The sequence below is a fragment of the Salmo salar genome, chromosome 12 (genome assembly GCF_965601325.2).
Source record: "Salmo salar chromosome 12, fSalSal1, whole genome shotgun sequence".
In the NCBI taxonomy this organism is placed as follows: Eukaryota; Metazoa; Chordata; class Actinopteri; order Salmoniformes; family Salmonidae; genus Salmo; species Salmo salar.
The window spans coordinates 33,952,752-33,971,362 of NC_138302.1; the positions used below are offsets into that span (position 1 = coordinate 33,952,752).

Genomic DNA, 18,611 nt, shown 5'->3' on the forward strand with positions numbered 1-18,611 from the left:
CTTTATACATTGCACTCTGAGAGAGGTACAGTTGAAGTCGGAATTTTACATACACCTTAGCCAAATACATTTCAACTCAGTTTTTCACAATTCCAGATATTTAATCATGTTAAAAATTCCCTGTCTTAGGTCAGTTAGGATCACCACTTTATTTTAAGAATGTGAAATGTCAGAAGGATGATTTTTTTCAGATTTGATTTCTTTCATCACATTCCCAGTGGGTCAGAAGTTTACATACACTCAATTAGTATTTGGTAGCATTGCCTTTAAATTGTTTAACTTGGGTCAAACGTTTTGGGTAGCCTTCCACAAGCTTCTCACAATAAGTTGGGTGAATTTTGGCCCATTCCTCCTGACAGAGCTGGTGTAACTGAGTTAGGTTTGTAGGCCTCCTTGCTCGCACACGCCTTTTCAGTTCTGCTCACACATTTTCTATAGGATTGAGGTCAGGGCTTAGTGATGGCCACTCCAATACCCTGACTTTGTTGTCCTTAAGCCATTTTCCCACAACTTTGGAAGTAGGCTTGGGGTCATTGCCCATTTGGGAAACCCACTTGCGACCAAGCATTAACTTCCTGACTGATGTCTTGAGATGTTGCTTCAATATATACACATAATTTTCCTTCTACATGATGACAACTATTTTTTGAAGTGCACCAGTCCCTCCTGCAGCAAAGCACCCCCACAACATGATGCTGCCACCCCCTGTGCTTCACGGTTGGGATGGTGTTCTTCGGCTTGTAAGCCTCCCCCTTTTTCCTCCAAACATAACAGTGGTCATTATCGCCAAACAGTTCTATTTATGTTTCATCAGACCAGAGGACATTTCTCCAAAAAGTACAATCTTTGTTCCCATGTCCAGTTGCAAACCGTAGTCTGGCTTTTTCATGGCGGTTTTGGAGCAGTGGCTTCTTCCTTGCGAAGCAGCCTTTCAGGTTATGTTGATATAGGACTCATTTTATTGTGGATATAGATACTTTTGTACCTGTTTCCTCCAGCATCTTCACAAGGTCCTTTGCTGTTGTTCTGGGATTGATTTGCACTTTTCGCACCACAGTACGCTCATCTCTAGGAGACTGTACGCGTCTCCTTCCTGAGCGGTATGACGGCTGCGTGGTCCCATGGTGTTTATACTTGTGTACTATTGTTTGTACAGATGAACATGGTACCTTCAGGCATTTGGAAATTTCTCCCAAGGATGAACCAGACTTGTGGAGGTCTACAATTTTTTTTCAGAGGTCTTGCCTGATTTCTTTTGATTTTCCCATGATGTCAAGCAAAGAGGCACTGAGTTTGAAGGTAGGCCTTGAAATACATGCACAGGTACACCTCCAATTGTCTGAAATGATGTCAATTAGCCTATCATTAGCTTCTAAAGCCATGACATCATTTTCTGGAATTTTCCAAGCTGTTTAAAGGCACAGTCAACTTAGTGTATGTAAACTTCTTACCCACTGGAATTGTGATACAGTGAGTTATAAGTGAAATAATCTGTCTGTAAACAATTGTTGGAAAAATGACTTGTGTCATGCACAAAGTAGCTAACTGACTTGCCAAAACTATAGTTTGTTAACAAGAAATTTGTGGAGTGGTTGAAAAACTAGTTTTAATGACTCCAACCTAAGTGTATGTAAACTTCCAACTTCAACTGTTAGCAGCCCAGGCCAAAGACCCCTCAGAGACACCAATACTCCTTAGCCGGCCCACAAGAATGGAATGGTCCACCGTATCAAAAGCTTTGGCCAAGTCAATAAAAATAGCAGCACAATATTGCTTAGAATCAAAGGCTATGGTGACATCATTGAGGACCTTTAACGTTGCAGTGACACATCCATAACCTGAGCGGAAACCAGATTGCATACCGAAGAGAATACTATAGACAGAAAATACTATAGACAAAAAACTATCAAGAAAGCCAGTCAGTTGATTATTGACAAGTTTTACCAACACTTTTGATAAGCAGGGCAAAATAGAAATAGGCCTATAACATTTAGGATCAGCTTGATTTTCATTGAAAGCATGTCTAAGAAGCAGTAGTTCTGTTCTATGTGCCTATTTCTATGCTTCCTGTTAAGTTTCATACACAAGCTGAAAACAATATTTTTGGTTATGGGAAAATATATTTTACAGCAGTTTAGATCAGTGTTTCCCAACCCTGGTTCCTCGAGTACCCCCAACAGTAAACATATTTATTTTAACTCTGGACAAGCACACCTGATTTCAACTTGTCAACTAATCCACAAGCCCTCAAAGAGTTGAATTAGATGTGTTTGTCAAGGGCTACAACGAAACTGTGTACTGTTGGGGCACTCGAGGACCAGGGTTGGGAAACACTGGTTTAGATGGTACAATGATTATCTACACAATGACTTATTTTTTTGTCACATAAACTGAAATAAGGCGAACTATTAGAATGTTTGCAATCGGGAAATGGCGAAATTTAAATGTACCCTAGCAGGCAATTGTCGCATCTATTTTCTATGCGAACTTTGAGTGTTGAAGTTAATGGAAACAAAGTTAATGACTTCTCAAACCCAGTCCTGGTCTGCTTCGCTAGCCATCCCGGAAGTCTCACGACGTTGGGCCTCTGGGTTTAGAAACTCTGGGAACTACTTTAAGACAGATACTCGGAAGAACACCCTGTCTACCATGTGATATTTTAATAACAAATATGGTTAATTTATGAAATGTATGTCTGTGTTATCTTGTAAAATAACTGAAGAGTCAATTGGACTAATTAGAACAAAGAGAAAAGAGTACAAAGAACCAATTTTCCCGAACATTCATAAGCTACTTCCGGAAACAAAGTGCCAGTTTACCATGGTCGTAACTAGTTACCACAGCCACAAAGTCATAAATCCCGCCTATTCCTATAATGCATTTTCTTAAAATGTGATTTTAAACCTAACCCTAACATTGACCACACTGCTAAGCTCATGTCCAACTCAAACCTCAAATTATGACCAAAAAGCAAATTTTAGTTTTCATTAATTTTTACAATATATACATTTTGACTTTGTGCTTAGGGTAACTAGTGAAAACCGTTTACCACCCAATCAAAAAACACTTGCATTTTAAAATGTCGATTACTTTCTAGTTGGCAGCCGGCATCCTTTTAATTTCTGTTCTCATTATGAAGGTTAATCAGTGAGTGACGAACCTCGAAATTTGGAAAACGTACTGCTACTAGCTAGCAATGCTAGTTCTTCTTTTCAGAGGTCAAGGGAGACAGTATTGTTGCCAATTGCTTCACTTTCGTTGTTGCCAGCTCGGCTGACTACCACACAGCTAGCAAGCTGGCTAGCTTGCTAGTTAATGCCGAATGGGAACCCAAGAAGATGAGAGAGGTAAGCTAACGACTGTTAGTTAGTAAATTAACTAAGAAGAAATAGCACCTAACTTGGTGGTTACTGTGTTTGGTAGCGAGCGATGCCAATCAGGATAATAACTACATAGTATGCTATTTAAAGAGTTATTCAGTACTTTTCGTGAACCTAGCTATCTAGCTACTGTAACATACATAGCCAGTTTGCTAACTACAGTTGTTTTTTTTGCGTTAGTATTAACTGGCTTACACACTGTAGTTGGTGTTGCTAACATTTCTAACGTTAGCTAACATACTGTGCCTGCCTTCTGCCCGCGCATGCCCCCAAATTAGCCGCCAGTATGTCAACAATCATGTTGGGATGGTTGCCACCAACTGAGCAGTTTTGTTGTGCATTTTTGTCAACATCTGTCAACAAACTGAATCAAATAACATTTATTTATAAAGTCATTTTTACATTAGCAGTTGTCACACAGTGCTTATACAGAAACCCAGCCTAAAACCCCAAACAGTAAGCAATGCAGATGTAGAAGCACGGTGGCAAGGAAAAAACACCCTAGAAAGGCAGAAACCTAGAGAGGAACCAGGCTCAAAGGGGTGGCCAGTCTTCTTCTGGCTGGGCCTGGTGGAGATTATAAGAGTACATGGCCATTAAGGCCAGATCGTTCTACAAGATGTTCATAGATGTTCGTAGTAACATGAATGGTCTGGTTAAAGAAGGTCTATAGTGTAGTAATATGAATGGTCTGGTTATAGAAGGTCTATTTTAATATATATATATTTTTTACCTTTGTTTAACTAGGTAGGCAAGTTGAGAACAAGTTCTCATTTGCAACTGCGACCTGGCCAAGATAAAGCAAAGCAGTTCGACACATACAACAACAGAGTTACACATGGAGTAAAACAAACATGCAGTCAATAATACAGTACAAAAACAAGTCTATATACAATGTGAGCAAATGAGGTGAGGTAAGGGAGGTAAAGGCAATAAAAAGTCCACGGTAGCGAAGTAAATACAATATCGCAAGTAAAACACTGGAATGGTAGATTTGTAGTAGGTGAATGTGCAAAGTAGAAATACTTGGGAGCAAAATAAATAAATACAGTTGGGGATGAGGTAATTGTTTGGGCTATTTATAGATGGGCTATGTACAGGTGCAGTGATCTCTGAGCTGCTCTGACAGCTGGTGCTTAAAGCCGGTGAGGGAGATAAGTGTTTCCAGTTTCAGAGATTTTTGTAGTTCGTTCCAGTCATTGGCAGCAGAGAACTGGAAGGAAAGGCAGCCAAACGAGGAATTGGCCCTGGGGGTGATCAGTGAAATACACCTGCTGGAGCGCGTTCTACGGGTGGGTGCTGCTATGGTGACCAGCGAGCTGAGATAAGGCGGGACTTTACCGAGCAGGGTCTTGTAGATGACCCGGAACCAGTGGGTTTGGCGACGAGTATGAAGCTAGGACCAGCCAACGAGAGCGTACAGGTCACAGTGGTGGGTAGTATATGGGGCTTTGGTGACAAAACGGATGGCACTGTGATAGATTGCATCCAATTTGTTGAGTAGGGTGTTGGAGGCTATTTTGTAATGATATCACCGAAGTCGAGGATTGGTAGGATGGTCAGTTTTACGAGGGTATGTTTGGCAGCATGAGTGAAGGATGCTTTGTTGCGAAATAGGAAGCCAATTCTAGATTTAACTTTGGATTGGAGATGATTGATGTGAGTCTGGAAGGAGAGTTTACAGTCTAACCAGACACCCAGGTATTTGTAGTTGTCCACATATTCTAAGTCAGAACCATCCAGAGTAGTGATGCTAGTCGGGTGGGCAGGTGTAGGCAGCGATCGGTTTAAGAGCATGCATTTAGTTTTACTTGTATTTAAGAGCAGTTGGAGGCCACGGAAGGAGAGTTGTATGGCATTGAAGCTCGTCTGGAGGGTTGTTAACAGTGTCCAAAGAAGGGCCAGAGTATACAGAATGGTATCGTCTGCGTAGAGGTGGATCAGAGACTCACCAGCAGCAAGAGCAACATCATTGATGTATACAGAGAAAAGAGTTGGCCCAAGAATTGAACCCTGTGGCACCCCCATAGAGACTGCCAGAGGCCCGGACAACAGGCCATCCGATTTGACACATTGAACTCTATCAGAGAAGTAGTTGGAGAACCAGGCGAGGCAATTATTTGAGAACCCAAGGCTACTGAGTCTGCCCGATGAGGATGTGGTGATTGACAGAGTCGAAAGCCTTGGCCAGGTCAATGAATACGGCAGCACAGTATTGTTTCTTATCGATGGCGGTTACGATATCATTTAGGGCCTTGAGCGTGGCTGAGGTGCACCCATGACCAGCTCTGAAACCAGATTGCATAGCGGAGAAGGTGCGGTGGGAATAATAACAATAATCACAGGGGTTGTAGAGGGTGCAACAGGTCAGCACCTCAGGAGTAAATGTAAGTTGGCTTTTCATAGTCAAGCATTCAGAGGTCGAGACAGCAGATTCGAGAGAAGGGGTCAAAAACAGCAGGTCTGGGACAAGGTAACATGTCAAGTGAACAGATCAGGGATCCATAGCCACAGGCAGAACAGTTGAAACTGGAGCAGCAGCACGACCACGTGGACTGGGGACGGCGACAGCCAGGAGTAATTTGGCCACTTAGTCCTGAGGCAGTGTCCTAGGGCTCAGGTCGTCCGTGAGGGGCGAGAGAGAGATGGGAGATTTACTTAAATTTACACAGAACACCAGATAAGATAGAATTTCACCAGACAGGACAGACTGACCCTAGTCCCCCGGCACATAGACTATTGCAGCATAGATGGTGGAGGTTGGGTCGGGGGACACTGGAAATGATACCCCCGGACAGGGCCAACCAGGCAGGATATAATCCCACCTACTTTGCCCAAGCACAGCCCCCACACCACTACAGGGATATCAACATATCACTAACTTACTACCCTGAGCCAAGGCTGAGTATAGCCCACGAAGATCTCCACAGCACAAGCCCGAGGGGGGGCGTAAAACCGGACAGGAAGGTCACGTTAGTGACTCAACCCACTCAAGTTGAGTAAAGTGAAAAAAGCCTTGTACGACGTGACGCACCCCTCCTAGGGATGGCATGGAAGAGCACTAGTAAGCCAGTGACACAGCCCCAATAGTTTCAGAGGCAGAGAATCCCAGTGGAGAGAGGGGAGCCGGCCAGGCATGGACTGCAAGGCGGTTCGTCACTCCAGTGCCTTGCCGTTCACCTTCACACCCCTGGGCCAGACTACACTCAATCATAGGGCCTCCTGAAGAGATGAGTCTTCAGTAAAGACTTCAAGGTTGAGACAGTCTGCGTCTCTCACAATGATAGTTCCATAAAATGTAGCTCTATAGGAGAAAGCCCCTGCCTCCAGCTGTTTGCTTAGAAATTCTAGGGACAATAAGAAGGCCTGTGACTTTTGACCGTAGGTAGGAACAGGTCCATGTAGCAAGTCCATGTAATGCTTTGCTGGTTAGCAGTAAAACCTTGAAATCAGCCCTAGCATTAACAGGAAGCCAGTGTAGAAGATGCTAGAATTGGAGTAATATGATCACAGTTTTTGGTTCTAGTCAAAATTCTAGCAGCTGTATTTAACACAAACTGATGTTTATTTGGTGCTTTATCCGGTTAGCCGGAGAGTAGAGCATTACAGTAGTCTTAAACTGGAAGTGACAAAAGCATGGATTAGTTTATCTGCATAATTTTTTTTACAAAAAGATTTTTGCAATGTTACGAAGATGGAAAAAAGCTGCCCTTGAAATATTCTTGATATGTTCGTCAAAAGAGAGATCGGTGTCCAGAGTAACGCAGAGGTCCTTCAGTTTTATTTGAGACGACTGTACAACCATCAAGATGAATTGTAAAATCAAACAGCAGATGTCTTGGGTCCTAGAACTATCATCTGTTTTTTCCGAGTTTAAAAGTTAAACATTTGCCGCCATCCACTTCCTTATGTCTGAAACACAGACAGAATATAGAATATATATATAAAAAACAGAATCTTGAGGAACACCGACACTTACATTGATTTGTCAGAGGACAAACCATTCACAGAGACAAACTGATATCTTTCCAACAGATAAGATCTAAACCAGACACAAATTTGTCCGTGTAGACCAATTGGGGTTTCCAATCTCTCCAAAATAATGTGGTGATTGATGGTGTCAAAAGCGGCACTAAGATCTAGGAGCACGAGGAAAGATACTTGGTCTGATGCCATTAAAAGGTCATTTACCACCTTCACAATGCAGTCTCAGTACTATGATGGAGTCTACAACCAGACTGGAGCGTTTTGAATACATTATCTGGCTTCGGAAGGCAGCGAGTTTCTGCTCAACAGCTTTGTCAAAACATTTTGAGAGGAATGGGAGATTCGATATAGGCCGGTAGTGTTTAAATTTTTCCGTGTCAAGTTTTGGCTTTTTCAGGAGAGGCTTTATTACTGCCACTTTTAGTTTTAACGTAGCCTAGTTCATAACTGCTCCAAGAAGTATGATCTACACTATGCACTTTATTCATAAATTCAAGGTCTGCATTTAGTTTGTAATGTCCCTTTTCACAGATTGGGTGGACGTGGCGAATGATATCCTTAGCAAGTGTCAAATTAACCTAAGACTGAAGAAGGTGACGGACTGTAACGCTAATGTTTTTGCAGCCTTGTATGAGGCCATCTTGGGGGAGAAAGTCCCAGGTAAGTTTACACCAAACATGATACAATAAACATGCCCACTAAAAGAGCAATATGTGTTTTTTGAGACCTATCAACTGTCCCATGTTAGTTCTTGTTTAGATTTTTTTTAAAGCTTCTCCGCTCCATGCTGTTAAGGCCAACAACTGAGTGCTTTAGAAGAGAGTATTCTTAGAATTTCAAGAATGCCACACAGTGCTACTTATGATCGTCAAACCTGCCAACACAAGGCTGTGTTTGTCAATGAGCTAGTAAGTGGCCAAAGTGCACAAGAGGCTGTGATTTGGAACCGTGTGTGTGTGTGTGTGTGTAGACTACATCGCCGCCCCGGGCAGTCAGGAGGATGATGTCCACAACATCCAGTCTGTGATCGACTCCCTGGCTCTGGATTACCTTCAGATCAGCCTTTCACACATCACAGGTGAGCAGCTCTTACTCACTATTCACTAGTTAATTAACTAGTAACTACTCCTTTATTCCCTAGGTATTCACTAGCTATTCAGTCATTCATCATCTGATCAAGTCAAATGTTCTTTGTCACATGCTTTGTAAACAGGTGTAAGCTAACAGTGAAATGCTTACTTCCAAACAATCAAATCAAATCAAATTTATTTTTATATAGCCCTTCGTACATCAGCTGATATTCTCAAAGTGCTGTACAGAAACCCAGCCTAAAACCCCAAACAGCAAGCAAAGCATGTGAAAGAAGCACGGTGGCTAGGAAAAACTCCCTAGGAAAAACTCCCTAGAAAGGCCAAAAACCTAGGAAGAAACCTAGAGAGGAACCAGGCTATGAGGGGTGGCCAGTCCTCTTCTGGCTGTGCAGGGTGGATATTATAACAGAACATGGTCAAAATGTTAAAATGTTAAAATGTTCATAAATGACCAGCATGGTCAAATAATAATAATCATAGTAGTTGTCGAGGGTGCAACAAGCACGTCCGGTGAACAGGTCAGGGTTCCATAGCCGCAGGCAGAACAGTTGAAACTGGAGCAGCAGCACGGCCAGGTGGACTGGGGACAGCAAGGAGTCATCATACCAGGTAGTCCTGAGGCATGGTCCTAGGGCTCAGGTCCTCCGAGAGAAAGACAGAAAGAGAGAAAGAGAGAATTAGAGAGAGCATATTTAAATACACACAGGACACCGGATAAGACAAGAGAAATACTCCAGATGTAACAGACTGACCCTAGCCCCCCGACACATAAACTACTGCAGCATAAATACTGGAGGCTGAGACAGGAGGGATCAGAAGACACTGTGGCCCCATCCGATGATACCCCCGGACAGGGCCAAACAGGCAGGATATAACCCCACCCACTTTGCCAAAGCACAGCCCCCACACCACTAGAGGGATGTCTCCAACCACCAACTTACCGTCCTAAGACAAGGCCGAGTATAGCCCACAACGATCTCCGCCATGGCACAACCCAAGGGGGGGGGGGGGGGGGGGCGCCAACCCAGACAGGAAGACCACGTCAGTGACTCAACCCACTCAAGTGACGCACCCCTCCCATGGACGGCATGGAAGAACACCAGTAGGCCAGTGACTCAGCCTCTGTAAAAGGGTTAGAGGCAGAGAATCCCAGTGGAAAGAGGGGAACCGGCAAGGCAGAGACAGCAAGGGCGGTTCGTTGCTCCAGCCTTTCCGTTCACCTTCACACTCCTGGGCCAGACTATACTTAATCATAGGACCTACTGAAGAGATAAGTCTTCAGTAAAGACTTAAAGGTTGAGACTGAGTCTGCGTCTCTCACATTGGTAGGCAGACCATTCCATAAAAATGGAGCTCTATAGGAGAAAGCCCTACCTCCAGCCGTTTGCTTAGAAATTCTAGGGACAATTAGGAGGCCTGCGTCTTGTGACCGTAGCGTACGTGTAGGTATGTACGGCAGGACCAAATCGGAAAGATAGGTAGGAGCAAGCCCATGTAATGCTTTGTAGGTTAGCAGTAAAACCTTGAAATCAGCCCTTGCCTTAACAGGAAGCCAGTGTAGGGAGGCTAACACTGGAGTAATATGATCAAATTTTTTGGTTCTAGTCAGGATTCTAGCAGCCGTATTTAGCACTAACTGAAGTTTATTTAGTGCTTTATCCGGGTAGCCGGAAAGTAGAGCATTGCAGTAGTCCAGCCTAGAAGTAACAAAAGCATGGATTAATTTTTCTGCGTCATTTTTGGACAGAAAATTTCTGATTTTTGCAATGTTACGTAGATGGAAAAAAGCTGTCCTTGAAACAGTCTTGATATGTTCTTCAAAAGAGAGATCAGGGTCCAGAGTAACGCCGAGGTCCTTCACAGTTTTATTTGAGACGACTGTACAACCATCCAGATTAATTGTCAGATTCAACAGAAGATCTCTTTGTTTCTTGGGACCTAGAACAAGCATCTCTGTTTTGTCCGAGTTTAAAAGTAGAAAGTTTGCAGCCATCCACTTCTTTATGTCTGAAACACAGGCTTCTAGCGAGGGCAATTTTGGGGCTTCACCATGTTTCATTGAAATGTACAGCTGTGTGTCGTCTGCATAGCAGTGAAATTTAACATTATGTTTTCGAATGACATCCCCAAGAGGTAAAATATATAGTGAAAACAATAGTGGTCCTAAAACGGAACCTTGAGGAACACCGAAATTTACAATTGATTTGTCAGAGGACAAACCATTCACAGAGACAAACTGATATCTTTCCGACAGATAAGATCTAAACCAGGCCAGAACTTGTCCATGTAGACCAATTTGGGTTTCCAATCTCTCCAAAAGAATGTGGTGATCGATGGTATCAAAAGCGGCACTAAGATCTAGGAGCACGAGGACAGATGCAGAGCCTCGGTCTGACGTCATTAAAAGGTCATTTACCACCTTCACAAGTGCAGTCTCAGTGCTATGATGGGGTCTAAAACCAGACTGAAGCGTTTCGTATACATTGTTTGTCTTCAGGAAGGCAGTCAGTTGCTGTGCAACAGCTTTTTCTAAAATTTTGGAGAGGAATGGAAGATTCGATATAGGCCGATAGTTTTTTATAATTTCTGGATCAAGATTCGGCTTTTTCAAGAGAGGCTTTATTACTGCCACTTTTAGTGAGCTTGGTACACATCCGGTGGATAGAGAGCCGTTTATTATGTTCAACATAGGAGGGCCAAGCACAGGAAGCAGCTCTTTCAGTAGTTTAGTTGGAATAGGGTCCAGTATGCAGCTTGAGGGTTTGGAGGCCATGATTATTTTCATCATTGCGTCAAGAGATATAGTACTAAAACACTTTAGTATCTCCCTTGATCCTAGGTCCTGGCAGAGTTGTGCAGACTCAGGACAATGGAGCTTTGGAGGAATACCCAGATTTAAAGAGGAGTCTGTAATTTGCTTTCTAATGATCATGATCTTTTCCTCAAAGAAGTTCATAAATTTATTACTGCTGAAGTGAAAGCCATCCTCCATTTGCGAAGGCTGCTTTTTAGTTAGCTTTGCGACAGTATCAAAAAGAAATTTCGGATTGTTCTTATTTTCCTCAATTAAGTTGGAAAAATAGGATGATCGAGCAGCAGTAAGGGCTCTTCGATACTGCACGGTACTGTCTTTCCAAGCTAGTCGGAAGACTTCCAGTTTGGTGTGGCGCCATTTCCGTTCCAATTTTCTGGAAGCTTGCTTCAGAGCTCGTGTATTTTCTGTATACCAGGGAGCTAGTTTCTTATGACAGATGTTTTTAGTTTTTAGGGGTGCAACTGCATCTAGGGTATTGCGCAAGGTTAAATTGAGTTCCTCGGTTAGGTGGTTAACTGATTTTTGTCCTCTGACGTCCTTGGGTAGGCAGAGGCAGTCTGGAAGGGCATCAAGGAATCTTTGGGTTGTCTGAGAATTTATAGCACGACTTTTAATGCTCCTTGGTTGGGGTCTGAGCAGATTATTTGTTGCAATTGCAAACGTAATAAAATGGTGGTCCGATAGTCCAGGATTATGAGGAAAAACATTTAGATCCACAACATTTATTCCATGGGACAAAACTAGGTCCAGAGTATGACTGTGGCAGTGAGTAGGTCCAGAGACATGTTGGACAAAACCCACTGAGTCGATGATGGCTCCGAAAGCCTTTTGGAGTGGGTCTGTGGACTTTTCCATGTGAATGTTAAAGTCACCAAAAATTAGAATATTATCTGCTATGACTACAAGATCCGATAGGAATTCAGGGAACTCAGTGAGGAACACTGCATATGGCCCAGGAGGCCTATAAACAGTAGCTATAAAAAGTGAGTGAGTAGGCTGCATAGATTTCATGACTAGAAGCTCAAAAGACGAAAACGTCATTGTTGTTTTTTTTTTTGTAAATTGAAATTTGCTATCGTAAATGTTAGCAACACCTCCGCCTTTGCCGGATGCACGGGGGGTATGGTCACTAATGTAACCTGGGGGTGAGGCCTCATTTAACACAGTAAATTCATCAGGCTTAAGCCATGTTTCAGTCAGGCCAATCACATCAAGATTATTATCAGTGATTAGTTCATTGACTATAACTGCCTTGGAAGTGAGGGATCTAACATTAAGTAACCCAATTTTGAGATGTGAGGTATCACAATCTCTTTCAATAATGGCAGGAATGGAGGAGGTCTTTATACTAGTGAGATTGCTAAAGCGAACACCGCCATTTTTAATTTTGCCCAACCTAGATCGAGGCACAGACACGGTCTCAATGGGGGAAGCTGAGCTGACTACACTGACTGTGCTAGTGGCAGACTCCACTAAGCTGGCAGGCTGGCTAACAGCCTGCTGCCTGGCCTGCACCCTATTTCATTGTGGAGCTAGAGGAGTTAGAGCCCTGTCTATGTTCGTAGATAAGATGAGAGCACCCCTCCAGCTAGGATGGAGTCCGTCACTCCTCAACAGGCCAGGCTTGGTCCTGTTTGTGGGTGAGTCCCAGAAAGAGGGCCAATTATCTACAAATTCTATCTTTTGGGAGGGGCAGAAAACAGTTTTCAACCAGCGATTGAGTTGTGAGACTCTGCTGTAGAGCTCATCACTCCCCCTAACTGGGAGGGGGCCAGAGACAATTAATCGATGCCGACACATCTTTCTAGCTGATTTACACGCTGAAGCTATGTTGCGCTTGGTGACCTCTGACTGTTTCATCCTAACATCGTTGGTGCCGACGTGGATAACAATATCTCTATACTCTCTACACTCGCCAGTTTTAGCTTTAGCCAGCACCGTCTTTAGATTAGCCTTAACGTCGGTAGCCCTGCCCCCTGGTAAACAGTGTATGATCGCTGGATGATTAGTTTTAAGTCTAATACTGCGGGTAATGGAGTCGCCAATGACTAGGGTTTTCAATTTGTCAGAGCTAATGGTGGGAGCCGTCGGCGTCTCAGACCCCACAACGGGAGGAGTAGAGACCAGAGAAGTCTCGGCCTCCGACTCCGACTCGCTTAATGGGGAGAACCGGTTGAAAGTTTCTGTCGGCTGAATAAGCGACACCGGTTGAGCATTCCTACAGCGTTTCCCTCCAGAAGCCATGAGAAAGATGTCCGGCTGCGGGGACCGTGCGAGGGGGTTTATACTAACGTTACTATCTGTACTTACTGGTGGCACAGACGCTGTTTCATCCTTTCCTACACTGAAATTACCCTTGCCTAACGATCGCGTCTGAAGCTGGGCTTGCAGCACAGCTATCCTTGCCGTAAGGCGATCGTTCTCCTGTATATTATAAGTACAACGACTGCAATTAGAAGGCATCATGTTAATGTTACTTAGCTTCGGCTGTTTGAAGTCCTGACGAACCATGTCCAGATAAAACCTCCGGGGATGAATGAAAAAAGTTGAGTGAGGAAAAAAGTTGAGTGAGGGAAAAAGTAAAAATATACGGTAATGAAAAAGTAAAAAACCGTCAGGTATCAAAGTAAGATCGGCAACAAAAACGCACAGCAGCGTAGACAAGTCTGCAAGTTGTGACAGAGAGAGATACAAATGGGGAATAAATACACAATGAGTAATGATAACTTGGCTATCTATATACACGGGGTACCAGTACTGAGTCGTTGTGTATCTATCCATATCGTGCAGCCCTACGTGGCAGCGTGGAAATGATCTCAAATGCAGAAATTTATGAAAATGATACTTTTTTGGGGGTTGAAGTTGAATTGAACAGTATAAAACAATCAGAATGGAGAAAGACCCATTGAAATCACTTAGAATGTATGTGTTGCCTCACTAGGGTCACACACTACTCATAAAGCAAATTTACAACTTTTATTATTAAAAAAACATAAAATACCGTAATAAAAAAAATAAAAAAAATACTGTGTAATATAATATTTTGGCCATATCGCCCAGCCCTAGTCTTATGGCATGGGGATAGAAGCTGTTCAGGGTCCTGTTGGTTCCAGATTTGCTGCATCGGTACTGCTTGCCGTGCGGTATCAGAGAGAACCGATGATGAATGCTGAAAGAAAATCAAGTGGTCTATTTAGCTACAACCTGGCTAAATGCTGTCTAGATTTCAAAGCACAGCCTTGTTCAGAGCAAACACAACCCTCTTTGTTTAGGAAAATTCACCGTAAAAAGATGCAGACTGGTTGGTTCTATTAAAATGTGGTGTTGATTATACACTGCTCAAAAAAATAAAGGGAACACTTAAACAACACAATGTAACTCCAAGTCAATCACACTTCTGTGAAATCAAACTGTCCACTTAGGAAGCAACACTGATTGACAATAAATTTCACATGCTGTTGTGCAAATGGAATAGACAACAGGTGGAAATTATAGGCAATTAGCAAGACACCCCCAATAAAGGAGTGGTTCTGCAGGTGGGGACCACGGACCACTTCTCAGTTCCTATGCTTCCTGACTGATGTTTTGGTCACTTTTGAATGCTGGCAGTGCTTTCATTTTAGTGGTAGCATGAGACGGAGTCTACAACCCACACAAGTGGCTCAGGTAGTGCAGCTCATCCAGTATGGCACATCAATGCGAGCTGTGGCAAGAAGGTTTGCTGTGTCTGTCAGCGTAGTGTCCAGAGCATGGAGGCGCTACCAGGAGACAGGCCAGTACATCAGGAGACGTGGAGGAGGCCGTAGGAGGGCAACAACCCAGCAGCAGGACTGCTACCTCCGCCTTTGTGCAAGGAGGAGCAGGAGGAGCACTGCCAGAGCCCTGCAAAATGACCTCCAGCAGGCCACAAATGTGCATGTGTCTGCTCAAACGGTCAGAAACAGACTCCATGAGGGTGGTATGAGGGCCCGACGTCCACAGGTGGGGGTTGTGCTTACAGCCCAACACCGTGCAGGACGTTTGGCATTTGCCAGAGAACACTAAGATTGGCAAATTCGCCACTGGCGCCCTGTGCTCTTCACAGATGAAGCAGGTTCACACTGAGCACGTGACAGACGTGACAGAGTCTGGAGACGCCGTGGAGAACGTTCTGCTGCCTGCAACATCCTCCAGCATAACCGGTTTGGCGGTGGGTCAGTCATGGTGAGGGGTGGCATTTCTTTGGGGGGCCGCACAGCCCTTCATGTGCTCGCGAGAGGTAGCCTGACTGCCATTAGGTACCGAGATGAGATCCTCAGACACCTTGTGAGACCATATGCTGGTGCGGTTGGCCCTGGGTTCCTCCTAATGCAAGATAATGCTAGATCTCATGTGGCTGGAGTGTGTCAGCAGTTCCTGCAAGAGGAAAGCATTGATGCTATGGACTGACCCGCCCGTTCCCCAGACCTGAATCCAATTGAGCACATCTGGGACATCATGTCTCGCTCCATCCACCAACGCCACGTTGCACCACAGACTGTCCAGGAGTTGGTGGATGCTTTAGTCCAGGTCTGGGAGGAGATCCCTCAGGAGACCATCCGCCACCTCATCAGGAGCATGCCCAGGCGTTGTAGGGAGGTCATACAGGCACATCGAGGCCACACACACTACTGAGCCTCATTTGGACTTGTTTTAAGGACATTACATCAAAGTTGGATCAGCCTGTAGTGTGGTTTTCCACTTTAATTTTGAGTGTGACTCCAAATCCAGACCTCCATGGGTTGATAAATTGGATTTTCATTGATTTATTTTTGTGTGATTTTGTTGTCAGCACATTCAACTATGTAAAGAAAAAAAGTATTTAATAAGATTATTTCTTTCATTCAGGTCTAGCATGTGTTGTTTAAGTGTTCCCTTTATTTTTTTGAGCAGTATAGTTCCACTGATTCATCGCTTGTCCTAATGGGTTTTTCCCCCGGCTCTAGGCGAGAACATTGTACGAGGGGACAAGGAGTCCATCAAGAACCTGTTGGAGATCTTTGACGGGCTGCTTGAGTATCTCACCGAGCAGATCAGTGAAGAGGAGTCGCAAAATGGAGGTAGACAAAAAAATCTTATTTTACTCCATTACCCTCTCAACTGTTATATTTAGGCTAACCTTTATTTAACCAGGAAGTCCTATATATGTCAGAAGACCTGCCTGGAAACATACCTAAACATACAGCTGTTCTTCCTGACCTGATATCACCCCTGTTCTTTCTGACCTGATATCACCCCTGTTCTTTCTGACCTGATATCACCCCTGTTCTTTCTGACCTGATATCACCCCTGTTCTTTCTGATCTCATATCACCCCTGTTCTTTCTGATCTCATATCACCCCTGTTCTTTCTGATCTCATATCACCCCTGTTCTTTCTGATCTCATATCACCCCTGTTCTTTCTGATCTCATATCACCCCTGTTCTTTCTGATCTCATATCACCCCTGTTCTTTCTGATCTCATATCACCCCTGTTCTTTCTGATCTCATATCACCCCTGTTCTTTCTGATCTCATATCACCCCTGTTCTTTCTGATCTCATATCACCCCTGTTCTTTCTGATCTCATATCACCCCTGTTCTTTCTGATCTCATATCACCCCTGTTCTTTCTGATCTCATATCACCCCTGTTCTTTCTGATCTCATATCACCCCTGTTCTTTCTGATCTCATATCACCCCTGTTCTTTCTGATCTCATATCACCCCTGTTCTTTCTGATCTCATATCACCCCTGTTCTTTCTGATCTCATATCACCCCTGTTCTTTCTGATCTCATATCACCCCTGTTCTTTCTGATCTCATATCACCCCTGTTCTTCCTGATCTCATATCACACCATCTCCCTCAAACTTTATCTGTGTCACTGAGTGAGGCACAACCCTGTTTGGGTGAGATCACTCACACACATGAAGTGGACATAATGGCCTTTCTAAACCCGTTTTAGAGGCAGCTGGCTCTGGGATTACTGGGAAGCGGTTGGCAGCGCTCTGCATGTCTTTGTGTCCATCTATAGTGGAATGGTGGTCTGCTGGCCCTCTCTCCCATCGCAAAACACCAATTAGACTTTTAATTACTGACTATCTGTCTGGACATTTAAATGTTCAGAAGGCTCTGGTGGAAAAGGCTGGTTTACCAAAATTGACAGTGTTGGTGACTTGACGTGAGTCCAAAAGGAGCTGTAAAGTATTGGCTGATAATCCACCGATAACCGATTTTTTTTATTTATTTATTTATTTTTTTTTTTTTTTTTTTTCTCTCAATATTTCGGATGAAAAAAGGGACTCTCATGCTTACCTTAACACTTGCAGCCATTGTCATTCATTTCACAATGTAAGAAATCAACATTTGAACCATATTTCTTGGACAGTTGTTCTTTTGAATAGAATTTTATGCGAATACAGTGTGGGAAATGTAATTTTCCCGGCATAAAACAGTATATCGCCAGATACATCGGTATCAGTAAGTTTGGTACTCCCCCAAAAAATCCAAACTGCCATCGGACCCAGAATAATATATCGCCCGGGCTCTAGTTGAAACCTCTTGATATTTCCAATTACTGGGATGGGCTATGCATGAGTCACTACAGAGAATGGTACTGTCACACTCGATGAACTCTAAGATGCACTTTCACAATGACATGGCTAGAACAGTTGCTTGTTTCACTTCAGCTTTTGGAAATGGGGTCGGATCATTAGTGTGTCTATGGATTGCTATGTTCCGAGTGCTTATTCTCTACTACTCTGACCGAGTCCTTTAATGTGACTTAAATATTTGTATAATTACGGACTGATTGGTAGTCTGAAAGTCAACTGGTAGCTTGTTCGTTTCGTCATTGCATCACAGCAGGAGCCTGTCAACTTCACCACATTGCGCCACGCTGTAATCACCCTTATCTTCTTCAATCCTTTCCTCCCTCCAGACAAGGAACCAAATGGTGTTCCTGTTGAGGATGCCCCCCTCCCTACAGGGCCAGTGGTCCCCCAGACAGAGGAACAGGAGGCCCTAATGGAGAGATCCTCCCAGTATTCTAGTGTGCAGTGAGTGTTTTCAAGATATTCCACGCTACAGGTTCTTTGTACATTTCCATGGTTTCAGATTCAGTTCTGTGTTTAAGCAGGGTTCCAGTTCTGTTGATACAACTACAGACACTACATCACGAGACAAGACACTTATATATGCCACTTAGCAGACGCTTTTATCCAAAGCGACTTAGTCATGCATGCATACATTTTTCATATGGGTGGCCTTGGGAATCGAACCCACTACCCTGGCATTGCAAATGTCATGCTTTAGCAACTGCACCAGACAGGACCACGTCAAG

At 43.7% G+C, this 18,611-nt stretch overlaps 1 protein-coding gene across 2 annotated transcripts in view; it reads left to right on the top strand.

The window, feature by feature from the left end:
- Positions 1-2,896: 2,896 nt before the first annotated feature.
- LOC106564902 (centrosomal protein of 95 kDa) overlaps positions 2,897-18,611 on the top strand; it is a 28,272-nt gene continuing 12,557 nt past the window's right edge. Inside the window, exons 1-5 of one of the 2 annotated variants that reach the window (XM_014131399.3) lie at positions 2,897-3,347; positions 7,899-8,027; positions 8,338-8,445; positions 16,238-16,351; positions 18,210-18,327. In XM_014131399.3, the coding sequence (XP_013986874.3) occupies positions 3,323-3,347; positions 7,899-8,027; positions 8,338-8,445; positions 16,238-16,351; positions 18,210-18,327 (494 nt within the window). In that variant the 5' untranslated portion in view covers positions 2,897-3,322. The remainder of the gene's footprint in view (positions 3,348-7,898; positions 8,028-8,337; positions 8,446-16,237; positions 16,352-18,209; positions 18,328-18,611) is intronic. The other variant, XM_014131398.3, reaches the window with a different exon arrangement.